General features: G+C 57.0%; 2 protein-coding genes and 1 long non-coding RNA gene across 11 annotated transcripts in view; 1 reads left to right on the top strand and 2 right to left on the bottom strand.

The window, feature by feature from the left end:
* Positions 1-1,032: 1,032 nt before the first annotated feature.
* Positions 1,033-13,777, bottom strand: Adam33 (ADAM metallopeptidase domain 33). 7 transcript variants are annotated; one of them, XR_001202761.3, is made up of 22 exons: positions 13,254-13,770; positions 11,211-11,290; positions 8,929-9,005; positions 7,699-7,774; positions 7,421-7,497; positions 7,149-7,338; positions 6,848-6,913; positions 6,694-6,765; positions 6,439-6,605; positions 6,267-6,351; positions 6,065-6,195; positions 5,456-5,633; positions 5,262-5,351; positions 4,952-5,147; positions 4,717-4,825; positions 4,438-4,636; positions 4,271-4,348; positions 4,086-4,194; positions 3,861-4,008; positions 2,591-2,682; positions 2,356-2,476; positions 1,033-2,078 (listed from the first exon to the last, which is right to left on the bottom strand). XR_001202761.3 is itself a non-coding variant. In XM_013159789.3 (22 exons), the coding sequence occupies exons 1-21, from the start codon at positions 13,357-13,359 to the stop codon at positions 2,381-2,383; spliced, it is 2,373 nt and encodes a 790-aa protein (XP_013015243.2). In that variant the 5' UTR covers positions 13,360-13,770; the 3' UTR covers positions 1,033-2,078; positions 2,356-2,380. The 7 variants fall into 7 exon arrangements, 2 of the variants coding, with proteins under 2 accessions (XP_013015243.2, XP_013015244.2); XM_013159789.3 differs by having other exon boundaries at positions 2,356-2,427; XR_010047528.1 differs by lacking the exon at positions 4,271-4,348 and having other exon boundaries at positions 13,254-13,772.
* LOC106029106 (uncharacterized) lies at positions 7,772-19,133 on the top strand. The gene is made up of 2 exons (XR_010047531.1): positions 7,772-11,311; positions 17,332-19,133. It is a non-coding gene; the product is annotated as an uncharacterized LOC106029106 (long non-coding RNA).
* Siglec1 (sialic acid binding Ig like lectin 1) overlaps positions 18,176-24,878 on the bottom strand; it is a 20,110-nt gene continuing 13,407 nt past the window's right edge. For all 3 annotated transcript variants that reach the window (XM_063248763.1, XM_003476411.4, XM_063248764.1), the window contains 11 exons: positions 24,379-24,636; positions 23,943-24,254; positions 22,896-23,147; positions 22,403-22,672; positions 22,063-22,314; positions 21,464-21,766; positions 20,682-20,942; positions 19,692-19,994; positions 19,428-19,530; positions 19,076-19,148; positions 18,176-18,570 (listed from right to left, as the gene is read on the bottom strand). In XM_063248763.1, the coding sequence (XP_063104833.1) occupies positions 18,472-18,570; positions 19,076-19,148; positions 19,428-19,530; positions 19,692-19,994; positions 20,682-20,942; positions 21,464-21,766; positions 22,063-22,314; positions 22,403-22,672; positions 22,896-23,147; positions 23,943-24,254; positions 24,379-24,636 (2,486 nt within the window). In that variant the 3' untranslated portion in view covers positions 18,176-18,471. The remainder of the gene's footprint in view (positions 18,571-19,075; positions 19,149-19,427; positions 19,531-19,691; positions 19,995-20,681; positions 20,943-21,463; positions 21,767-22,062; positions 22,315-22,402; positions 22,673-22,895; positions 23,148-23,942; positions 24,255-24,378; positions 24,637-24,878) is intronic.

The raw sequence follows: 24,878 nt of genomic DNA, 5'->3' as shown, positions 1-24,878 counted from the left end.
ACCACTCAAGGCATAAATACTGCCTTTCGGGTTTTTTGTTTGTTTTGGTGCCAGGAATGGAACTCAGGACCTTGCACTTGCCAGGCAGGTGCTTGTGCGGCTGAGCTATATGCCCAGCCGATGCCGCCCTTGAAGGTGAGGGGTGGGCAAACCCAGGCCCCAGATGTGACCCCTCAGGGCAGCATTTTTCTTCCACCCCATTTCCTCTCCTATCTGGCTGCCAAGGGTTCAATACTCGGTGAGATGGGACAGCCAGGTGACCTTGGAGTTTGACTTCTGTGGGACCCCCTGCACCTGGAGTCTCAGGGCTCCAGACACCTCCTCTTGAAGGCCAAGAAGTGTACTGATCATGTTTTCTTACTTTCTGTATTTGATGGTGATTTAGCATCAGGGCTTCAGAGGGCCTTGCTGGCTGGGGAGGAGCTGGTCATTCTAGGAGCTGTGACACTATTCATGCCTTTCCCAACAGCCAGCCAATCTGGAACCCACGCTCTCAGCCACTGTGTCCCCTGCTGCAAACCAACCCAGCAGCAGGCCCTGGCAGCAGGGACCAATCTGTACCCCAGCCCTGGCAGGATAATTCAGCCAGTCATCAGTCCCCTCTGCCACACACGCCCCCCACCCCCGCCCAGCTTCCCAGGAAACCCCTCAAGGATTTGACTTCAGCCTCTCCTCCATCCTCACCTCCTGACCAAACCTGCTGCTCCCAGGTGGCCCGTGTGGCCCTGCACACTCTGCTCTCCAGGAAACTGTGGGCAGCAGCCTCTTTTTAACCTCCCCAAGTCCCCAGTCACCTCCATAAACTGACATCCCACTGTACCCCAAGACACGGGGGCATCAGAAAGCAGTTGCATTCAGTTCCTTGTGGTTGGGCATTGAGGTCAGGCAGTGACGGCCCTCACTGCTGGCCGTCCTGCAGGCATGCTAATGTTCCTTGCTTTTTTCTCCTTAATATTTTTGGCTTTTCTTGGATTTTTTGCTATTCCATTTGTGTTTTAGTTTGTCACGTGCCTCCAAAAATAAATAAATAAATAAAACTAACTTGGGATATTTATTAGAACCATGACAGAATGAGCTACAGATGAGTTGGGGTTGCTACCTCTTTGGCTGCCAATGATAGACTACGAAGATTCCTGATTCTTCACACCCTCAGAAATATGGTGGGGTGCCTGTTGATTTAAGCAACTTGGTTTTGGAAATGATTTTGTTACATAGCAACAGCTATCTGATACAGAAAGTCACTCAGCAACTCTGGCATGAGCAATGGGAGATGAGAATATCTAAGGGGACAGGAGAGGCAAGCAAAGGGGTAATTCCCTGGGTGATGCCCTGCTGAGGCCGGATGAACCCTGGCTGTCACTGGAGGCTCCACCCACCACCAGCCAACCCAGGTGACCCTCAAGACACCTCAAGGGGTTCAATTTACAACAGAAAAAACAGAAGCCTATCTTTCTCATGACTACACTGCTGTCTTTCCTGACCTGGCTCCCCTGACCCTTCCCACAGAATGGGGAAGGACTAAGCAATGTCCCAGGGAAGGGGCTACAGAGGACCACACCCTCTGCAGCCTCAGGTGGAAAGCTAGCAGTCAGGGTGGGGGCTACAGAAGCAGCCAAGGTACCGGATGGAGCAGGGGGAGACTGGAAAGGTGGTCCCGGTGGTTTTGTGTGCTTGTTTGCAAGACTCAGGCTCCTGGAAATGTACGTTCCATCAGAAATGTTGGGGTCCAGGAGGCCCTGCCCCCACAGAGCTGCACGGAGGGAAAGTGCAGGAGACGCAGCAACACCCATAACAGAGGGCTCCCTACTGCAGGCTGGGGACTGTGAGGCTTCGCTCCTCTGTGATGGATGTTTAGGCTGGAGGGCATGCCCCAGCCCGCAGGACCAGGGACGGTATCAGGAAACTTCTGATGAGGCTCTGGGGTCCTGGAGTGGCTCAGCAGGGCAGGAAGAAACCTCCAAGCTTTGGAAGACATGGATCAGTTGACTCCCTGAGTCTATCCTTGGGATTCAATCTCCTAGAGTGGCCGTCAGTGGTCACCTATCCCCCGTAATAGAGTCTTGGTATCTGGACTTGACCTGCAGGGAGTGAAGTCAAGGCTGCAAGTCATGTGGCAGGGACTCCTTCTTCCCCTCAGTGAGGACCTAAGAGCCAAAAAGAACCACAACTTCTCCCTCCCACACCCAAGGGGCCTCCAACATCCTGGTCTCCAAGACAGCAGGTTCCCCAAGAAGTCATGGCTCACTCCCATATTAACCCAAACCCGGCTGCCTGAGATGTGGGCAGCCAGCTGAAGGAGAGAGGGGTGGTGGCCGAGAAACGGCAGGGGAGGCTCGGCATTGGGGTCAACGCTACCTCAGAGGTAAAAGGGCTGCAGGGCTCAGGCTTCCCAGGGTAGCTGCTGGGCTTGGGCAGGGTTCTCAGGGGCTGGGAGCAAATGTGGAGAATGAGTGCTCAGCACAGTCGGCTGGAGCCCCTGCAACGGGGTGGGGCACGGGTGCTGAGTGCTGAGCGGGGAGGAGGGAGCCCACTTGGAAGGAGGCAGACAGCAAGAGCCCATCCCTTCCTTTCCCTCTGGTGCTTCACTTACCCAGTGGCCAGGGGTCTCCGATGGCCCTAGGGTCCAGCTGCACAAGATGAACGTCACCTACACTGTGGTCCCTGTGTGGGCCGCCTTTGGGCCTGAGCAGCAGGACGAGAGGCAGGACGTTGGAAAAGTGAGCCTGTGTGGGACACTGCTTTCCCATAGCCAGGCGAGGGCCAAGGTCCGTACTGCCTGAGTTTCTGACTTCTCTCCCAGTCACTCCCTCGCTCCTCCGGGCCTCCTCTTAAGCAAAGCCCTTGGGACCCAGGCTTTGCGTGAGACCCGTGGCCTCCCAGGCGCCCTGCCATTTCCCCCCAGCTCTGGCGCCACAACAGCCTCCAGATCCCTCTAGATGTTGGCACTGCTCAGATCCCTAGTGGGCCGGACGTGCCCCTCCCCAGCAGCTGTGCCACCTGTGCTCCTCGTCTTGGTTACCCCGCTGCCCACAGTAATGCCACACTATCTTCGGTGGCCCTTGCCCCATCTATCTCCCAAAAGCTCCCCTGCCCCTGAGACCTTACCTTGGTGACAAGATGCAGCCACTGCCACCCGAAGTGCCCCCTCTTGTGCTGTCCACCTTGTCCACTGCCCACAAAACCCCAGTCATGACAGCTGTGCGAAATTACTGGCAGTGGGCACCTGGGGCCTGGCTGGTGTCCTGCCCCTGTCCGCAATGCCCTCTGCCCCCATCTCCAGCCCAAACCTGCCTGTCCAGGGCTGGGCGGTGAGACACGGTCATAGGGTCCCAGCAAAGGGACCACCTTAGGTGGACCACACTTAGTACTATGTGGTCCTCCACCCAGATCACTGAGAATCGTGTTCAGGGCTGTGGCACAAGAGCAGCCAGCACCATAGCTGTCCAGGGGCACAGAGGGCAAAGATGTGTTGGACTGAACACTGGGGAACTTGAAGGGGTGACAGAAGTGATTTGGGCAGAAGAAGAGGCAGAGGGCTCAAAACTCATGAGACAGCTGGAGAGGCAGGGCTCAGAGACAGGGCGCTTGCAGCGTATTGGGAGCTGGAGAAAAAGTGGCCCGAGACAAGGGTGAGGCAGCCGCCTGGTGGGAGAGTTGGGAGGCAGGAGGGGCAGGGCTGGCAGGAAGGGAATGGAGGCCAAAGCCGGGTGCAGGCAGAGGCCGGGACCCACACCCTGGGTTCCACTGCCTCCACGGTCCTTCCATACCTGGGAGCAAGGCTGAGGACCCAGCCAGCTGTCCAAGCCCCAAAGAGCTCTGAAGGCTTAGCCCCCACCCCAACCTGAGTGCTCATAGCCTACCCATTGCTTTCGGGGTCCTTCCTACAGCCCCAGGGGCATCGCTGGAGCTGGAGCCCAGGGAGTCGGAAGCAGCACCAGGCCAGGCCCACCCCGGTGAGCAGAGACAGCAGGAAGCTGAGGAGCACTGCCAGCAGGAAGGTATTGCCACCTGCAGAGGACAGGGCACTGAGTTCCTGATCAGGTGCACCACCTGGGGCCCTGCCCACCTGCCCCCAACTGGCGCACTTTCAGGCCGCACTGGGCCACTGTCTACACTGCCGCCGAAGCCTAGCTTGTCACAGAAGGGCGGAGCCCAGCCCGAAGAGCAGTGGCAGTTTTGGTTGCTATTGCAAACCTGCAGAGCAGAGAGAGAGGGGAGTCATGTCAAGTCAGGGACCTCAATGTCACCCTCCACTGCTCAGGCTACTCACTCCACGGTTGTGGCAGGCAGTCAGGCAGCGCTCCAGCTCCTGGGAGGAAGCGTTCTGGCAGTGTCTGTCTTGGCACACCTATGGGCAGTGTGCCCACTGGGCAGTGAAGTAACACTTTTGCCTATGGAACTCAAGTGGCCAGGAGGGGTGGAGTGTGCAGGGCTCACCATTCCAGGTCCACAGTGAGTGCCTGGCTCTACCAGGCCCAAGTCCAGCGGGTCCAGTTGGGCATCCGGGAGCACCAGGGCTGCACGGCAAGCCACTTCGTGGCCATCGAAGCGAGCCGTGGACTCCACAGGCGCCATGTGCGGCACCATGGGGTTGGGTTCCCCGCCCTGGCACTGCAGCGTCCCACACTGAGCGTCCCTGGGGAGCAAGTGGAGGGTGGTCAACATCACAAGTGTGGCCTTCTCGAACACACACGGATCCACTACTCTGCTCCTCACCTCTGAGCGCAAGGCAGGAAGCGGCCTGCGCCATCCTGGCCACAGTTTCCAGAGGCGTCTCCGGCGAGGTTCCCCTGCTGGAAACAGGCCTCAGGGGCTGGGCGGGAGCCTGAGGATGAAAGCGCGACCCTGAGGTAGCGCAGCGGGAGCCTCAGTTCCCCAGCAGATCCTGTCTACAGGATCTGGAAAGGCCGCCGCCTAGGAGGGGCCAGGGTGCGAGGGAGCGTGGTCTCACCAGGCCCCCAGAGTTGCTCGCACTGCTGCTCCAGCGTGGGGCACGCGCCGTCCCGGCAGTAGCCTCGGCCCCCGGCGCAGGGCCAGCCATTCAGCAGGTAAACATCCGGGGGACAGTGCGGCGAGGCGCCCGTGCAGAACTCAGGGAGGTCGCAGTCTCCCGCAGCCTGGCGGCACAACGAGCCAGCCGGCTTCAGCTACGCAGATGCCCGGTTGAGACAAGGGATAGTGACAGATCTGAGCCGAGCTCATTCAGGGCCAGGCAACGAGCGCACAGAGCCAGCACCCAGCAGGGACCAACCTGCCCTCACCAGGCAGCGCGCGCAGCAGTCCCCGTGGGCGCACTGGGCGCCCGCGCGCAGCGAGCAGTTGTGGGCGAAGCAGCAAGGGTCCGGGCACTTCTAGGATCAGAAAGGTGAAACTGGACGAGGTGCGGGGTAAGTGCCTCAGACGTCCGGAGGGGGCGAGAAGAGGGCCAGGCTCGGTCCCCAGAGGCGGACCTGACCTGGCCAGACCCGCAGTCGCACTCTTCGCCCGCTTCCACGAAGCCGTTCCCGCAGCGCGAGGGCGGCACCGGGAGCCCGGGCTCCGGGGCGTTGGAGAGGCACGCGCCGCCTCCCTTGCGGAAGAAGGCGCGTAGCTGGCGGCGGCTGCAGGCGCTGAAGACGCGCGGGAACGGGTGCCTGGCGGGGGGAGGGCGTCAGCAGCGCGGGACACCCCAACCCCACTCCCGGGCCGGATTCCCAGCCCGGGAGACGGTCACGCTGCGACCCGAGGCGCGGACAGCGCCCGGGCGACCGGAGGCTCGCATGCTGTGGAGGCAGAGCCCAGAGAGGGGCCCGAGGCGGAGCAGGTGTGACGCCCAGAGGACAATCCGGGGCCTGAGGAGCAACAGCGCCCCCAGCGGTGCTACTCCCGCGTGGGGCAACCTTGCTGGGTTTTTTACAAAATCTTCACACTCCCGAGAATCCACTTTGCCTGCGTTTTTTCCACTGAGGCCTCATGAACAACAGGACAAGTGGTTTCACCATCCCCGTTTACAAAAGAGAAACTCGGGATGACCAAAGCAGCATGCAGGGAACGTGTCCGCTCCCGCGCCCTAGCCCGCGCGTACCCCGTGGCCGCGGCCATGACGCAGCCGCCTTGCTCTGTGCAGCAGCCGTCGGGGTCGTGGCTGAGGCCCAAGCTGTGGCCGATCTCGTGGGCCATGGTGACCGCAGCGCCGATGGGGAGCTCCGAATGGTCCTAGAGGGCGCGTGGGTGTCACCGCGGGGCGGGAGCTTCACCCCAGGCCCATCCCCAGGCCCCCGGCTCACCGTGCTCACGCCTCCCGAGCTCTCTGAGCGGCATATGCCCCCGACGGGCGCCAGCCCCACGGAGGAGCCCCGGAAAGTGCGGCCCCTGAAAAGCGAGCCCAGTGTGAACAGAGGAGGGGCGGGAGCCTTGGCCGTCCTGCCTGCCATCCGCGCAGAGGTCAGAGGCACCCACGTGAGCAGCTGTGTGGAGTCGTGCGGTCGCCGTGCCCATAGCTCCCGACGCCACTGCAGAAAGTCCCAAAGCGTGGCGTTCGCGTCGGCCGTGACGCGGCTGCGGTCCTGCTCTGTCCACACTTCCAGGCCGGTCAGCACCACCTGAATGTCCAGGGTCCTGAGGAGCTGACGAGGAGAGGTGTGAGGCCCCTTGGGGGCAGAACCCCTCTCCCCCTACCCTGCCCTGCCACACCACCTCTCCTGCCTCCCCAACCTGGTCTACATAATTGGCAATCTCCAGGAGACGCTGTTTGGTGTGGTTCAAGTTCTGGTGCTGGATCAAGTACTGAGAAGGCAGAAATTTCCGACACTGTGAGGGGCTGTGCTGGCCTGCCCTGTCCCCTCCCAACCCTGGGGACTGCCCTCACCAGGGAGTGGTCTGCTACTAGGTACAGCTCCAGGTACCTCGGGCCCCTAGGCGCTTCTCGCTTGTCCTGTAGGGAGCCAAATGGTGACCTTGAGTGGCAGGCTGCTGGCCTTCAGTCCTAACCAACTCCAATTCCCAGAAAGAACAGGCTTAAAAGTTGGCCAGAACTTATCTCTTCAGCCTTAGTTAAAATACTGGGACAGGTGGCCCCTGGCCTGGGACATGCATTCCTGTCTCCTCTGATTTGGGGGGCTACATAGGCGCACTGTGTTCCCTTTCCCACTGGGGTCTGTGCCACTGACCCTGCTTTGGGGGGCAGAAGGAAGCCTGGCCATGCCCTCTTTGTCCCTGTGCTCCCTGTAGCCACAGGTCCCTTTGCCGGTGAGCAGTCTCTCCATTTGGAAAATCCTGTGGGTTGACCAGTCCTCTGGGTCCCCAGGTGGCCAGGGATGCAGGTAATAGCTGGCATTGCTGTTGAGCCCAATCAGGCCTCTAGGTGCAGAGATGTGAGAGTGGGGTGTCGGGGAGCTCTTGCTTCAGCTTGGGTCTACACCCCAGCCCTAGGGCTGCTCACCTCACCCGGGAGCAGGTGCTGAGCATGACCCAGGAGTTGGAGAAGCCCCTCACTCGTCCATGGTAGAGGCAGTGGTCCTGGGGAGGAAAGACCCAGGCCCCAAAACCTCAGCCAGAGCTGAAGCCAGAGGAAAGGGGAGGGCAAGAAGGGAAGGGGAGGACTGGCTCAACTTCCTCTAGGAATGGAATTGGGGAGAGGGGCAGGGATAGTGCAGGGCTATCTCGAGTGACATCCCCAGCACCTTCACACTGTCCTCAGACCCTCCGGAAGTGCCTCACCATGTGCTCGGGGAGCAGCACCACTGGCTGCCCATCCTGGCCGTAGTGGGTTTCTGTGTATCCTGGTGCCAGCAGCCTGCCAGGAGGGGGGTTTAGGAATCACTTACGGAGCCCAGGCTCCCCCAGCCTCCCTCCCGGAATGCTAATGCTTAGCTCTAAGTGTGAGGCACCCTCAGAAAAGCCTGAGCTAGCTCAGATGTGGGAGGTGGACACAGGGGAAGCACCAGGAGGAGCAGGAAGAAGGAAGGGTCTGAGTTCCACTAAGCCCCACAGCTCAGGAGGGGAAGGATTAGGAGATGCTGCTGAGGAGGTGAGACCTGAAGCCTGCTGCCTCCCTGCTGGGAACCAGGCCGCCCTCTCATCTCCCTCACATCCTCTCCTCAGGCCTCTGGACCCTCCACATCACCTGCTGCCCCTCAGTGAGAGGAAGCAGTGCACACCTGCTGCCGCCTGCTCCTCTGAGCAGGCGCGCACACACACACACACACACACACACACACACACACACACACGGTTGCTGAGTCTCTGGAAACCACGGTTCAGACTCCAGGAAGAAGTAAAACACATAGAGCGTTCGGAACAGTGCCTGCCATGAAACTCAGTGAGCGAGACCTATGCACGGTGAGGCTGGATGGTTCTAAGACCCCCCACTTTGTGTGGGAACCCTGCCTAAACCTGAGCCCTGCCTGCCTGCTCGTTCACCAGCTCAGAATAGTTGTTGTGCATGTTCAGGATCCGAAGCACTAAAATCCCTTTCGAGCTGGCCCTGCTGGGTCCCCTAAATTCACCCCCCAAACATACTTTCTTTCTCGTAGATGTTAACTCTACAGGCAGGATAAACACACTGGCACCCTGAATGTGCTTTGACCCTTGTCGCTGCTGCATCTTTGCCTGGCTGTTCCTTCAGCCTAGTCCCCAGTTACATCTGTGGAAACAGCTGAGATTCTTTATAACTCAACACTAGGTGGTGCTCACCGGTTTCCACCAGGGCGCTGCCAAACTGCCCAGTGTTAGGAAGAATGCTGTGCTCACAATGGGGATGCCTAGCTTCAGGGGCCCATCTCGGCCTCCAGGGGCCAGCCTCCAGCTGGAGTGACTGCTGTCACCTGCATCCCTTCTGAGTCCCTTTTCCATTCAGACTCCCTCAGGGGGTAGCTTCAGTCCGGGTGGCCAGCATGACCCACTCCAGAGAGGGGGTCTGTTCTGGGCCCACCACAGCCTGATACTTACCGGCTGTTCTCCAACTCAAGCAGGAGTGCCTGGCCCTCAGACTCCAAGGCCACCAGCCCGGAGTCAGGCATCCAGATCTAGGCAAGAAGGAGTGACGGTCGTGAAGGGAGCAGGAGGATGTGGAGCTGGCTGCTGAGAAAGCTCCTAAGGACAGCCAGCCCCGTGGGGTTATGAGGGCCTGGGCAGGCATGGGGCAAGGACATGCAAAGATCTCCCCAGACCTGGGGTGTCTGTTGTGACAACGGTGCAAAGTGCATAAAGAGTGCCAGGGACATCCCATGTCTCCCAGAGGTAAGGCACCCCCCGGAAAGGTACCCTGCTTTACCCAGTGTTACTGGGCTTTCCCATGGCGTGCCCTCGTCTTTTGCACCAGAAGGGGCATGACCAGGAGAGGAAGACTATGGCATCTGAAGAACATGGTGAGGGACACTGAGCAGCTGGGGCTCAGGCCTCTTCACAGCCTCTGTGCTATGTGGGGACTTGTTTCTGTGTCTTTTATTTTGAGGTGCTGGGGATGGAACCCAGGGCCACACACATGCTAGCCAAGGGCTTGCCACTGAGCTGTAGCCCCAGCCCACTGTGTCTGTACCTTGGGGGAACACAATCCCTGAGAATTCAGACTTTATTCCTCCACCTCTCATCCTGGCAAACTGCCCCATCCTCCAGTTCTCCACAGCTCCAGCAAGCCTGCCCCACATCTGAGCTCCCAGAGCAAACATGGGCCATCCCAGGCTCTCACTGCTAGAAATCGAGAAGGCCTTCTCCCTACCGTCTTTGCCTTTTCCACTCCGTGAAGCACCCCATCTTCCCCACCTTGTCCACTCAGCCTGGCTGGGGGCCCAGACTTGGAAACAGCTCAGAAGATTCCTGGGGGACTGCTGCATCTTCGGAATGTTTGCCCCTGCCCTGGCTGGTGCTCCCCTTTTATCCCAAAATGCACTGGGCTGGGACCCAGGCCAGGGGGCTCAGAGTTGGGGGGGGGGGCTTCCTCTGCAGGTGGGAAACAGACAGCCCTCATTTCCCCAGCCAGGCCCTGTGAGGTCCAAGTGTGAGCTCACTCGGCTGGAATGCCACTGGTTTGTTGGGAAAAGTGTGCACTAGGAGGAAGGCAGTGGCCCAGATGGAAGAGCACACTTGAGGTCCCCATCCCTCTGCAGCCCTTGCAGCTTTCTCTGTTTGCCCTCCTGGTAAGCTTCCCCCTCCCCATGTACCCATCCCCCTCCTGAACTGCGAGCTTCCTGCCTTCAGACGATGCCCTGCTGGAGCTGTTTCCTGCCTGGCCTCCCTCTCCTGGCAGGCTTCCTGGGGACAGAGCCAGAGCTGGCAAAGCAGGGCTCTCTGGGATTCTCCTCTGGGTCACAGCCCAGGCCAGTTAGGGAGGCCCACGGTTCAGGTGACCCCGTATGTGCCAGCCTGCCCCTCTGCCAGGGATGTCCAGAACCGCATCAAAGCACAGACCAGTTGAATGGGGCCCTGAAGGTCTGGAGATCCCCAGGGAAGACCCTAATTCAGGACCCCCGGCTACATGGAAGCACTCTCTGATATTTGTGCTTGCTGGACTTGGACAGTGGGCTGTGCTAGCTTCCTTGGAAATGCAAAACTGAGTGTTTTCAGACCTCAGCAGGTCTCAGGTTTCTGGGCCCAAAGAGCTGTGTGGCTGTGGGCAATTTTCCAGCCTTTCTGGGCTTCAGTTTGCCCTTCTGTGAAATGGGCACACCAAGGCTATTGGCTTCTTGGTTTGCAGTGCAGATGCTGTGACCTGAACACCGTGTGATGATTAGGAGTTGGGAGGAGGCAGGACTGATGTTCTGGAGAAGCAAACAGAGTGAGCCTGCACCTGGGGCGCAGGACAATGACCATTACCCCTGGCCACAAGTGGATTCCACAGGAGGCAATGAGGCTGACTTTTTGGGATCCTCAGTGGAAGGGCCCTGGGAGGGACAATATTGTGTCACCTGCTCTGCAAACTCAGCCAAAGGAAGCTATTTTGGTGTCTTTTTAAAGGGGCTCCTGAAGAGCTTCAGGCCCCCTAAACTCAAGGCCCAGCTCTGCCTGACGGGGTGGGGTAGTCTGAATAATGGTGGGGGAGGGAAGAGGGTGTGGACGATGCTAGAAATGACTTCCATGTGTGCAGGCTGGCAACATCTAGATGCTTCTCCACCGCACCCCGCCTTCCCACCCATGGGGAGGGGCAGAAAAGCTGCCAAGCTACCACTAAGGGAAGGCCAGAGGGGCTGGGAGACCCCAGACTCCTGCAGTGCAGGGGGTAACATGGCACTGACCAGCTCTTCCAAAGTGACGGTGCTCCAGGATCGTCCATCCAGGATCCAGTGTGGGGTGACTGGCTCTGCAGAAGTGTTCCCTGCAGTAAAGACGGCACAGAGTAAGAGGGGCCTGAGGAATGGGAGGGCTGGGGACAGCAGAGGGGCAAGGATGGAGACATGGGTGGCCTGAGGGGAGGCTCCATGTCCAACACTCACTGGACATCTCAAGTGAGAAGTCACCAGCAAGGGGCAGAGAGAGAGACAGGAGCATGGGATGGAAGAGCTCAGCTGGGGATCTGGGGCTGCCTGACTTTGAGGGGCAGGCGGGGGTCAGAGGTCACAAGGAAGAGGCCTAGGCTCCCAGTACAGAGGAGAGGGGCAGGAGGGGACAGCCATGGGTATTTTTAGACTGGGCGGCAGATACCTTTAGAGTGAGAGATCTGCCAGGAGGCAGCCAGATGTCTTGAGAGTCCTCTATGTGCAGGGCTCCCCTTGGGGACCCAGGGCACAGTGTCAGGCCTCCCAACCAGGGTGTGCCTGGAGGTCTCTAGGAGGAATCCTCGAGCCAAAGATTGCTCAAAGGGGCCCGGAGTACTTTTAGGGTGCTCCTGCCCTTCCCCACACAGTCTCACCACCTCCCCCCATCCAGGCAGGAGCCTGCAACCAGCCCTCCCACCCCTCTGACACTTAGTTCTCGGAGCAAGCCTGGCTCCCAGAAAAGACAGCTGCCCACCACTGCCCACTCGTTACCCCAGACCTGCCTTCGCTGATGACCGCCTGGGAAAAGGGCCCAGCCCTCCTAGGCACCCCAACTCCTTCCTCCTGTACCTCCCCTCCCAGACCTCAGGCCTGGAAGATCTGGGGTAACACAGCTTCAGGAGTCCCCTGCTTAACTGATGACTGAGCTGTCATCAGGCAGGAGGGGGAAAGGGCCCAGCCCCTTGCTACAGAAGCCCTAGGAACCAGTGGGGGAGGTGCTGAGCAGAGTCTGGTCAAATGGAAGGAGGAGATCTCTGAGCCTAGAGGGGCTTAACTGGGTGTGAGAACCAGGCTGGTCCAGGCCTCCAAGGATACTGGGTATGGGCGCAGTGTGGCCCTGGCACTTGCTTGCTGCCACTGGCACTGTGGTTAAGGGGCTGAGATGGAGCTGGCTTCTCAGCCCAAGGAGAGAAGTGGGAGCATAGAGCCCCCCTCTCTCAGGGGTCTCATCCCACCTCCTGGCCCCAGGCTAGATCCTAATGTTTCAGAGCAGTGGGATGACCAGAAATGGTTCCCAAAGGCATGACATCTGCGCCCCTTCCCCTACCAGGCCAGAACAGACCAGGCGCCCATACCTGTGGGTCCCCAACATAGAGCTGTGGAACTTGAACCCTCCAGGCTGCCTGCCCAGGCCTCCAGGCCTCCTCCAGGAGTGCCCTTTCTGCCCTTCTGCCAGGTGCTTGCTGCACAAGATCTGCAAATCCTCCTGGCAAGTGGCCCCACCTTGCAGAGAGTTCAGGGAGGCTCCCCTGGAAGGAGATGCAGTCTTCCCAAGGCACTGCCAAGCAGGCCCAGTCTGTTTGGAGAAGTCCTTGTCTGTCTAACCAAACAAGGGAACTCTATAAACAGTACACACACGCTGGCCAGGCGGGGAAGGTAGGGAGCCTCGGGACAGCGGGTGCTGTGGGCAGCACAGGATTGAGGGGCTCAGTGGGCCTGGGGCCTCCTGGAGGGGGAGACCTACTGGCCCATGGCCAGAGACGCAGCAGTGTCCCCACCCTGCGGGCTGTACTATTAGAGACTCCAGGCAGCAGCCCCTGAGGTTGGGAAGCTGCTGGGCAGTAGCCTTGCGCCTCTGCTTTGCTCCTGGTGGGCAAAAAAAGATGTGGGCCAGACGACCTGAAGCCAGCCCAAAGCTGAGTGCAGGTCTCATGGGCGCCCACTCAGATCCTCCCCGGCCCTGTCCTCCGCCAGGCCATGCCTGGGTTTCAGACCCTCTAGCCACTGACTGGAGCAGAGGGCTCGCCCAGCCCCACGGCTGCCACCCACCTGTCCCTGGGGCTCGCCAGCCCACAACCTCACCTGGAAGCACCCAGGCACCAGGCACCAGTCCGGGAGACAGCAGCAGTAGTGACAGCAGCCACCGCAGCACCGGCGACCTCCGAGCTCTCAGGGACCCCCTGCCCATGGCTGGGAGCGCCTGGGCCTCCAGGCCCCGGCCGCCGGCTCCGCCCCGGCTGGATGGAGGCCGCCCCACGCCCGCGCAAGCCTCCTGGCCACCGCCTCCCGGTCTGGACCTGGCCCCTGGGGCTCGACCCGACCGGCGGGAGGGGGGCGGGAGGAGGGAGCGGGCGGGGCAGCACCGGGGCTTGGGGCAGAGGGTGGGACGGGGCGGGGACCGGCGGGAAGGTTCTTTGAGGACCACAGAGGGATGGAGGAGTAAGACCAAGGCTGGAGCGCCCCCTGCGCCGCCGTCCCCTGGGACTCAGTTCTGTCCGCGGAGCCCGGGAGGAGGAGGCCGTCAGGTGCAGCTGCCTCCAGCGGCAGCGGCCACTAGCCGAGGTCTAGAGCAGAGGCCTGCGGTCTGCGGGCTGCTCTTCCAGAAAGGCGCGATGAGGCGGGACAGGCGCAGGAGGTAGCTCAGCCCTGCTCCCCCGGCCTGGCGAGAGGTCAGGCCCGTACAGAGCCATGCACCCACCCCCCTGCGTGGGGGGACTTTCGGTCTCACAGCATCTGTTTCTTGTTATAAAAGCTTGTTTGTTTGAGTGCGAGGTACAAAGTATTCTGATAGGGAGGGCTGTTGGTTTTCAAGCAAATCTGTTCCTGAGAATTTGGAATTAGTGATTCTGTTGGTAAAAGGTTCAGCAAGAAGAGAAACCTACACTTATGTGATTCAAACATCAGAAAGCCTGTCAGAATGTGGCACCATGGACCCCACGGGAGTCCCAGCTACTCCAGAGGCTGAGGCGGGATGTCGCTGTAGTCCAGGAATTCTGAGTCACCATGGGCAACAGAGCAAAACCCACTTTGAACTGTTTGTTTTTTAAGCATGATAAAATAAGTGCTTAGGGAAAAGTCCTGCTATCTCTTCAGTCTCCATCCTTTCAACCATCATTTCCCACAGGAAACTTTAGTTTTTTGCACAGACCTTTAGTTTTTTTTATATAAACCAAAGACAATAGAACTTTTTCCTCTCTTATTAAGATTTTGCTGCCCTTTGACTTTTTCAGTTAATAATTCACTTTGTATATCAGTACATTTAGAAGGTCTTTACTAGTGTTGTCTTTTTTTTTTTTTTTTTTTTTTTTTTGTCTTTTTTCTTTTTATCAGTACCAGGGATCAAACTCAGGACCACACACTTGCAAGGCAGGCGTTTATGCCGCTGAGCTAAATCCCCAGCCCCACTGGTGTTGTCTTTATGATGATTAATTATTAGGGTTGTGGTTATTGTTGTTGTTCTTTTGATGTGTGCATGTGTATGTACTGGGGATCGAACTCACCACCTCATGCTTGCCAGGCAGGCACTTGTACTGCTGAGCTAAATCCCCAGCTAGTTTAGATTTTTAAATCAACTTCCAAGAATATCAGTTTTATTAAGGTATCACATCCTTGCAGTAAGTTGCATGTAAGGGTATTTAAGTGAGTTTGATGACTGTGTATACTAGTGTAACTGTCACCACAAGTGTGGTGCGTTTCCAGCACTCCCCACAGGCCACCTGTGCCCCTTTCCGAGGTTCTCCCACTCCCAGCCCCGGCAGCTGCTGGTCTCTTTTTGTCCATAGGTTTCCTTCCCTATGCACATGAATGGAATTATACACCACACACTCTGCCGCGTCTGGCTCCTTTCCCCCTTTATGAGTTTTTGAGATTCATTTGCACTATTTTGTGTGTCAGCACAGTCATGCCTTGCTTGACGATGGGATATATTCTGAGAAATGCCTCACCACCTGTAACCCCAGCTACTCAGGAGGCTGAGGCAGAAAGAGTCAAAGTTTGAGATCAGGTTGGCCTGGGCAACTTAGAACTTGCTTCAAAATTTAAAAACAAAACAAAACAAAAACCTCTTTTTAAAAGAGACTGGAAACATAGCTCAGTGGTGCAGCGCTTGCCTAGTGTGTATGAGGTCCTTGGTTCAGTACCCAGTGCCGAGAGAGACAGAGAGAGAAAGAGGGAGATTCAGGGGCAGAGACACAGAAGCAGACTGCACAAAACAGAGCCTGTGCTCATGGGACCTGGCCAGTGCAGCCTCTCCACACCTCGGTTCTGCATATGGTGGAACCTACTGTTCACAGGCCACAGCCCTGGCCAGCATGTTTCTGTAGGGAACGCTGCAGGCAATTGAAACACAAGGCAAAGTGTTTGCTTCTAAACATACCTAAATGTAGGACAGGGTCAGTGAAATACTATGGGACAGGAATTTTTCAGCTGCTTTGAAATCTTATGGGACCACTGCCACTTACCCAGCCAATCACTGACTGAAACTTGGTGCATGATGGTAGCCTCAGGGTATCAGCCACGTTCTCACTGGGGTTTAAATACATATCGCTCACGACCTAAAGGAGGAGAGGTTTATTTTGGCTCGTGTTTTCAGTCCATAATCAGCAGGCTCAAGGCAGAGAGGGCCTGGGAAAAGGGGCTGCCAGAGCAAGGCTGTTCAAGGTGGCACCCAAGAAGCAGTGCAAGGTCTCCTCGTTCAGGTCCCGACCCAAAGCCAGGCTGCGGACCCTGCACAGTGCTTCCGCATGGTGTGTTTCACAGAGGACCATAGTTGCTCGCCTCTTCCCTCCTCCAGACTCAGAGCTCCACGGTGCCTGAAAACTTGTGTCTTCTTTACAACCTGGCAGAGGACACGATTCAGTCACCCTGGAAAAGCGGTACCTCCCACACCAAAGGCTCCTGCCTCTGGCTCCTTTCCCTCAACACTGAAACATCACTTGTACATTGTCTGAAGTCATCGCTTATGCTCACTGTTGTGTAATATTCCATCGTGGGAACGTGGCACAGTTGATGTTGCCTCTCCATTGCTACTGTGCATTTATTGTCTCTATTCGTGGCTGTGATGGGTAGCATTGCTGTGATCACTCATACAAGTCTCACAGGGACATAAACCCTCTTTTCTTGGGTAAATACACAGGGGTGGAATGTCAGGGTCATGGGAGTATGTTAGCTCCATAGATATTCTTGAATTATTTCCCAAAACTGTCATACATACTGCACAGTGCCATTTATACAAAGTTCAAGACCCGAAACATGAAATCTATGGTGTTAGAGGTCAAAACAGTAGCAGCCCTTGGGGAATTGAGACTGGGAGAGAACTCCAGGGAGGTGCTGGGGTACACTTTGTTTCTTGATCTGTGCTGGCTGCATAGTTCTTTGCTTTGGGGAAAATCATTCTTCACACTTATACAGTGTGTACTTTCAATTATAAGTTTACACTTATAATTGATGTTACACTTCAATTGTAAGTTTATTTCAAAGTCTTGGGAGCCTTTAGACCACAGAAGTACTCAACCGAGCTCCCTCCAGCCCACTGTGGACATATATCTCCTTGAAGGGACACAGATGCAGATGAAGACTTCCAAGTCACATGTGCCCAGATCCCCCTCCGTGGCCATCTGCAATTCTCCCCTCTGCCAGGCAGCCCCCAAGCACCTGGCTGCACTTGGTTTGCTCTGTCTGTCCCACCCTTGACTTTAACCCAAGGTTTCCACCCTCCTACTCAACAAGGTAGAAGAAACCAGTGCTGTGCTGGTCCTTTTGGGTGAGCAGCACACAGTCAGAGCTTCAGGGAGCAGGAAGGGACACACTCAATCCAGCAGAAGATGGTTTGTGACAGTATCATGTGATTTACAATCCCAGGCCACCTCTTGTGGATGGTCCCTGAACAAATGCATTAATTTTGAATCCTCTGTGTTCTAGCCCAGAAGTTAGGATTTCAAGGAAAAAAAACTCACTCCAGTTGCATCATAGGATGGAGGTTTATTGGAAAGACATGCAGGACCAGGTCTGGGAGGAGTGTGGCAATCAGCCATGAAAGGAAACGGGATCCAGAACGAGGGAGGGAGGGTACAGCCTAGCCTCACAGTGCTCACCTGGCCTCTAATTCCTTCCCAGCCTGTTAGCTCCTGAACCAGTAGCCAATACTCTCCATGTTTCTCAGCCCAGATCTGCAGACCCTTTGCTCCTCCCATCATCTGCTACCAGGCTACACGGCAGTCACCAGCTGATCAAGCACCAGCTCCTCCCAGGCCCTGGTTCCTTGTCGGTCGCCTTCATTTGTTTTAACAACCTCTGGTACATTGAAAACCAGCAAAATGACAGGAGCTCACCTGTCACTGGAGAGGGGTGCTCTTGGAGCAAGCCCAGAGATGGTAAGCACATCTGTGTCTGTTCTTCACTGCTAAAGCTGGGGTGGGGTGGAAGGTGAGGAAATGGGGCGCCTCTTCTTTCAAGGGCCAGCACTGGCCCAAAGACCTGGCATGCCCTCACCCTAGAGAATACCAAGTCTCAATTTCTTTAGTGTTATCTTGTGAGAGGGACTAATTATCTCTCTCAGGAAGCCCAAGAACGGAATGGCTAGGCGCATTGAGGTAGGTCAGTCCCATCAGTATCAAAAGTCCCAGGATTGACTCCATAGTTGAAAGCCCTTTGGAAACAAAAATTCCAAATGGACTCTGGGCTCAGAATAAAAACTTCCTGCCCAGTTTCGCTTGCAGGTTGGTGTGCTCTGGTGAGCAAACTCCAGCTGAGGGGAAGGGAGGAAACTGACCCGTGCAGCTCCGGGGCTGTGCACACAATGGGAACGGGTGAGCCTCCTGCCGTCCGCTTCCATCCTTCCCTCTTCTGGATGTAGGGAACATGGACACAGTGGGGCCATGTGAACCTCACTGTCTAAGGCAATAGTTTAGGGATGGGAAAAAGTAAGATGAAAGGAGCCTGAGCCCCAACACCCTGTACCACCATAGCATATCCAGACTAGAAGGGGAAAGAAAAATAAAACTCTATCCATGTTGAAGCCACTGTATTTGGTATCATGTTACAGAAGCCTGGCCTGTTCATACACTGTCAGGCACAGAGTGCTCGGCAAGGCTGTGAAGACACAGACAGCCTTGTGTTTTGCAGTGCCTCCTTTGGAAGAGAGATGGCGAAGGGAGGAGGTCCAGAGGAAAGACAGGCACAGACACAAGTAAATGACACAATCAACTCAGTTTTCTTGAGGATTCCCTGGAATCAGCACCCTCCTGGGTGGACGAAGCCTTTCTTCACCTCTTACCACCATAAAAGAGTTGCAGCCAAGTCTTCAGAAGTCAGATGTCACCATGTCTTTTGCAAAGACGTGGCCAGGACCCAGCGCTGCCTGCTTCACAGTGCCTGGTTCATCAGTATCCTCCTCCTCCTCCTGAGGGCAGCAGCACCACCTGTCAGCTCAGCTGCTGAGCACGTGCCTGTGCGTGCTCAATAAGCTTCCCACAAAGAAAGGCCTGGTCGTAGGCTGACTATGGGCCCAACCATGGTCCCTGCGCGCCCCGCTTCCCCAAGAAGATTGGCAGAGTGGGCACAGCCAGAGCTCTGCCTCTGGCCCCTGAAGTCGCTCATCTGCAGAGGGGGCACACTGTCAACCCTGCCCAGGTGACAGGCAGGCTCAGGAGTGTTGAAGAACTCAAAACAAAGGCAAAGGAATCAGGAAATGTGTCTTGGAACTGAGCCTGAGGCTGCTAAGACCAAAAAGCCACGCAGCCCAGCCCTGAGCAGAATATGGCTCTCTCTCACTCTCGCGGGGTCTTGGCCCCCTGCACTTCCTCCCCAACCTCCTTCTGGCCCCAGGCATCATCCCAGATGCCAGCAGGGCACTGTGAACAAGCTGGCATTATGCCTGCACATGCCCTTGTTTACGGAATGCTTACCTGCATGTCCCCATGTCCCTCGGAGAAGTTCATCTCCAAATTCCTGCCTAGGCTCAAATGTCTGGAACGCTTCCTGCAGTCAAGAATGAACTCAGAGGCTCCTGCTCCTCATTTCCTCCTCCACCCATGCCTTCAGGCTTCCCACTGTCCAGAGCACCTGCTGTTTCTTCCTGCACAGCCCTTTCTTCAACACACACAGGGTACGGGGTGGGGGGGGGGCATAGAAGGCTAGAGGTAATTCTGGGGGACCCACATGAGGAGGCGTAGCAGTACTTGAACTTGGCAAGTGGGAAGTTCCCCTAAAGTAGGTGGGGAGTGCTGGAGGAAAAAGGGCAGGACAACCCAGACCCACCTCCATACACAGTAGGCCCCCAGGCCCAACAGCAAGCACAGTAAGGCGGCCAGCAGTCCCAGCACCCAAAGGAGACACTGGAGCAAATGCAGCTGGTGCAGGGCTGGAACACAGAGGAGGAGCTCAGGGGCAGCCATGGTTCTGAGCCCCAGTGCTGCCCTTGCACTTCATCTCAAAGCTCCCATCTGGAGAACTCTAAGAGGCCAGTTTAGACTGGACAGACAGGCCATGTCTGAAGGGAGTAGCTGGAGCCCCTCCCCTCACCTGAGACCCCAAAGTAGGCAGAGGCAGAAGCTGAGCCCAGGCTATTGGAGGCGAAGCACACATATTCTCCCTGGTCGCTGGGCCTTAGCAGCTCCATGTCCACCCTCAGGCCGTTGGGGGAGGCTGAGACTTGGATGTGCGACTCTGTGGGAACACCCTGGGGCTGGCTGGAGGCCACCAATCTGTTGCCAAGGCGGAGAATCAGGCTGGCCAGGGGTTCACTGTCCACCCGGCAGTCTAGGATGCCCCGGAGGCCACCCTCAGGCTCCACAAAGACTGTCATGGTAGGTGTCTTGGGAGGGTCTGTGGGGAGGAAAGGAGCATGGTGGTTTCAGGAAATGAGCATAAATCCTTCCTTCCCTGCCTCTGTTCACCATGACTTTGCTGCACCTCCTGTAAGGAGGTAGAGTCTATTTCCTCGCCCCTGGCATCTATGGCTCACTTTGACCAACTGAAGGCAGAAGTGATATTGTGGCTAGTCCTCAAAAGCTTCTGCTCTGCTTCCTGAACATGACTGTGTGGGAAGATCAGACCCACCACAAGAGTGAGGTCATTTTTGACCATCCAGCCTCAGTGGAGCCACTGGACAGCTGCAACTGGATAAGACAAGACCAAGAGAACTGGCCAGCTGAACCCAGCCCAGATTTCAGATGCATAAAATTCTGGGTTGGGGTCATTTGTTATGCAGCAATAGCTAACTGATGAGGCATGGGTGCTGGTGAAGACTAGAATATGAGACCATAGTTGATGAGAGTCTATTGTGTGCCAGGTCCTCTGCTTATCTCCTGTGCTCCTCCCAAGACTAGGAAGCTGCCATGGTTCCCCTTTCACAGGGAATCAAGACACAGATGCACAGGACATCCCAACAGGTGAAATTCTTACTCAACATTGCAAGCCTGTGAAGTCTTTACTCTCTTTGCAAACGGAAGAGAAAAATCTGAGGTGGGCACTCGAGATGCAGGGAGACTGAGGCAGAGCTTTCACACTCACAGAGCACTCGGAGCATGACAGGAGCAGAGACAGAGGCACCAGAGGGCAGCTCTGCCCGGCAGTAGTACAGTCCAGCCTGGGCACGGCCCACATGGCTGAAGGCAAGAGTGGGCACTGGATGCATGTGCAGCAGCCGGCCATTCCAGAACCATGCAAAGGTGGAGTTGCCCATGGACCCAGGAGAATGAGGGAGGTGGCAGCTCAGGTTCAGTGCAGAGCCCTCGGGCACCTCCAGGCCTGGCTTGGCCACCACACTCACACCTGCAGGGCAAGGACAGACAAGTGGTCAGGGCTCTATGGTCCTGTACAATGTACAGAAGAAGTCTTGGCCCATCTTGGGGCCCGGGCACTGAAAGGTGGGACGGTGTCTTTCTCCTCTGACTCAGAGTAAGAAGATGCTGCTTTGCCTCCAGGGCTCCTGGCACAAGACAGGCCTCCTTCACCTGACCAGTCTGGTGGATGAGCCTGCATCTTGCTCTCAGACTGGGTTGCCTGAAGGTGGGGCTCTGCTTCTGTCCCCACCCCTGGGCCCTACGAGGGCAGGGTTCTGTCTTGCCTCTGCCAGCTTCCCTGGGCACTGTGACACCTGCTGTACCTCAGGATGAAGATCTCTCAGGGTGAAGCCACATCTCCCCCCAGGCTGGGCAACCCCTCCAGTGATTTGGCCTTGCAGGGCAGGGCTATCTCATGCCCCTTCAGGTTGTCTAGTGACAGACACAACCCTTCACACAGGCACTGGCTCACGGCACCCACACCCCCTTCTCTCCCTCTCTCCCACTCACCTTCCATCCGCAGCTGCCAGGTGGTCCTAGTTGAACCCAGCACATTTTGGGCTGTGCAAACATAGATGTCGTCGTCACCTGCTGGCTTATCTGGCACCTGCAGCCGCAGGGCATTACGGGCCACCTGGATGTGACTAGTCCCAGATGCTGAGCCGTGGAGCCCATGGCTAGTAGCTAGCACAGTGCCATTGTGGGTCAGTGCCAGCTCGGCGGGTGGCTCACTATCCACAGTGCACTGTACCATGGCCATGGGGCTGGTTCTGGAGTCACGGAAGGAAGAAAGGACAGCATCCCTGGGGGGATCTGAGGGGAAGGAAACAGATGGGGGCCTTGTTTAAGTGCTCTGTATTTCCTGATGCCCCCCTGCCTGATGGTGGCAAGGCTGGAGCCTCTAGTTAAATAATCCCTTCCTAGAAGTGACACCTGCCAAGAATCCTATGGGCAGAGTGCTCCAAGCAGGGGTCCTAGGGCCCTATGTCTGTTATTTTCCAAGTGCCCATTCCTGAGCTCATAGTACTCCCCATGCACCCCCACTGGGGCCTAGAAGCACCCTCCTCTATCTTCATCCCAGGCAGCGCCGGCCAAGGATCCCTACTCACAGAGGACTTGTAGGGAGGTGGGCCGGGAGCTTCGTGTGCCCTGGGCGTCGTGGACTTGGCAGGAGTAGGCGCCTGTGTGAGCCCGTGTGGCCCTCAGGAACGTAAGTGAGGCAGCCGTCCCTTCTTGCATCCAGCGGCCATTGTGGTACCAGGCATAAAGTGTGGGTGGGCGTGCAGCAGGGTCCTCACAGGTCACTGTTATGGAGGTTCCCTCAGGGACAGCAGCTGATGGAGCCAGTGTCACCCGTACACCTGAGGAGGTCAGGGTCAGTCGGGCCCAGTCAGACACTGCAGCGGATGCCTATGGTTATTCCTGTAGCCCGGGCCTGGCCTGCCTCACCCTCCAGCCGCAGTTCCATGGACGCATTAGTCTGGCCCAGAGGGCTGTGGGCTGAGCAGCTGTACAGTCCCTCGTCACTGGGCTGTGGCTCCTTTAGCTCCAGGCGCAGGGTGTTGGGGACAGAGGCTGTGGATGAGGAGGCCAGGAGGCGACCCGCATGGCTGAGGGTCAGCTGGGCAGGTGGGTGGCTATCCACCGTGCACAGCACCAAAGCCAGCTGCCTGGCATGGCGCTCCAGGAGGTAGGTCAGATGTAGGTTTCGGGGTGCATCTGCAGGGGCACAGAAGGTGTCTAAGGAGCTTGCAGGTGGCACTGGAACCTAGGAGATGTTGGCTCCCATCCCAACTGTACCTCTTCTCAGAGACAACCCATCATTTCCCCCAAACCAATGCTCCTTGTCCTGTGCTCCATCTGCTGGCTGGGTGTGTAGTCCTGGCTAGCTGTGGGGCTCTGGTCATGCCTTGGACCCCACCCTGCATCCCATCAGACTCACAGAGGATATCCAGGGTGACAGGTGCAGAGAGGCGGGGAACCTGGCCAGCAGACCCCACACCACAGCGATAGGAGGCAGCATCGGTGAGCGTGACGTTGGGCAGGGAGATGGAGCGGGCACCTGGGCGCTGTTGTCCATCTTGGTACCATGTGTAGGTGAGCTGGGCTGGGTGGGTGGCCCACACAAGGCAGGTAAGGTTTACCTGCTGCCCCTCCTGCACAGTGGGCTTGGGCCATACTTGCACTCTCACGGCTGTGGAGAGAGGGATACCTGTGAGGGCCTCAGGCTGAGTAAAGCGGGCCACCTGCCTCCATGCAGATGAGTCACCCCAGGACCCCCCTCGAAATGGACTCATTGTCTCCCAAACAGGTCCCGGTAGAGGCCTGAGACCCTCCCTGCCCTGGTAGAGCAAATGGGGAGAACCAGGCCTCCCTGTGCCCCTATGGTTTCTTCTTGAGATGCATTTTCTGATGAGTTTATCAGCCAGGCATCCATGGAAAATTCCATGTTTAAAAAGAGCTCTTCCAGCTAGGCATGATGCCACATGCCTGTAACCTCAGCTAGTGGGAAGGTTAAGGCAGGAGGATCACAAGTTTAAGGCCAGCCTGGGTAACTTTGTGAGACTCCATCTCAAAATAAATAATATACATATACATACACATATACATATACATATAAAACCAAGTATGGTAGTGCATGCCAGTAATGCTAGCACTTGGAAGACTGAGACAGGAGGATTGCTGTGAATTTGAGGCCAACCTGGGTTACATAATGAGTTTAAGGTCAGCCTGAACTACAGAGTGAAACTGTCTCAAAAAACAAACAATAAAAGAAAATAGCACTGGGAATGTAGCTCAGTGGCAGAGACTCCCCTGGGTTCAATGTCTAGTAACATTAAAAAAAAGAGAGAAAAAGGAAAACAAGAAAGATCCTATTTCAAAGAATACAAAGAGCTGGGGATACAGCTCAGTGGCTTCCAGAGCCCTCTCTCATCTCTCTTCTTTTCAGGGTACACGCGTATGTGCACACACACAAATACACACTGACCCTGGGCATCGAAGTCAGCTGAAGCGGAGGCCTGGCCCAGGGTGTTGGTGGCCTCACAGGTGTAGACGCCCTCATCTTCCAGCACTGTGTTGTGGATCTCCAGGCGCAGTGCATTAGGGGTCACAGATACCTGCAGCTGGGCATTGTGGCCTGCAGCTTCTCCCACAGCTTGCAGGGTAGAGGCTACCAGGTGGTCCCCGTGGAGCAGCCGCAGCTGGGATGGAGGGTCACTTTCCACATGGCATAGGATAAGGCCCAGTCGCCCTGGGCCTGCGTCCATCAAGGTGGTGAGCTTGACCTGGCGTGGGGCATCTGTGTGGGTGGGGAATGGTCAGGGCTTGGCCAGGGTCCCCCATCCACAGGGCTCTGTTGTGGTCACAGAGCCAGGACCAGGGAATGCAGCCCCTCCCCACCCATGGGTGGGACATGCCCTTACAGGACACATGCAGGCTGACTGGGGCAGCCAAGGTGATAGCAGAGCCTGGGGCCTGAACTTGGCAGTGGTAGGCACCAGCTTGCTTCAGAGTTATGGCTGGAATGCGCAGTGTAGCCGAGGTCAACTCATGGAGGGGCCGGCCATCCCGAAACCAGAGGTACGAAGCCTCCTGAGAGATGCCTGTGGGCACTTGGCAGCTCAGCACCACAGCCTGGCCCTCCTGCAGCTCAGGGGATGGTGAGACTTGGACCCAGGCTCCTGCAGAGAGAAACCACGGCTGTGGCACAACTCCAGCAGTCTGGGGCTGGATGCATGGCCACTCAGGACATCATGCCCCCATCCCTGTGTCTCTGAAGGCTCCGCTCCAGACTGCTGCCCAGCTTCAGCCGTGTGTCTCTGCCTCTCCTGCTCTCAGCCCACTTATACCAGCTCTGTCTGCCTGACACTTGCCACTCACCCCTTAGAATTATGGTTTTGCTCTGCCAATCACATCCCACCCA

Source organism: Cavia porcellus, unplaced genomic scaffold, assembly GCF_034190915.1.
Source record: "Cavia porcellus strain 051 isolate PalLab524CR breed Dunkin Hartley unplaced genomic scaffold, mCavPor4.1 scaffold_5, whole genome shotgun sequence".
Classification (NCBI taxonomy): domain Eukaryota; kingdom Metazoa; phylum Chordata; class Mammalia; order Rodentia; family Caviidae; genus Cavia; species Cavia porcellus.
Note: the sequence above shows the minus strand (reverse complement) of the source record. Positions and strands in the feature narration are given on the sequence as shown.

Coding starts and splice junctions, on each gene's coding strand:
- Adam33 (XM_013159789.3), bottom strand. CDS start 13,359: ATGGGCAGGGGGTCCCTGAGAGCTCGGAGGTCGCCGGTGCTGCGGTGG. Junction 11,291..13,253: donor TGGTGCCTGGGTGCTTCCAG/GTGAGGTTGTGG, acceptor TCTTTACTGCAG/GGAACACTTCTGCAGAGCCA. Junction 4,195..4,270: donor CTGCCTGCCACAACCGTGGA/GTGAGTAGCCTG, acceptor TCTGCTCTGCAG/GTTTGCAATAGCAACCAAAA.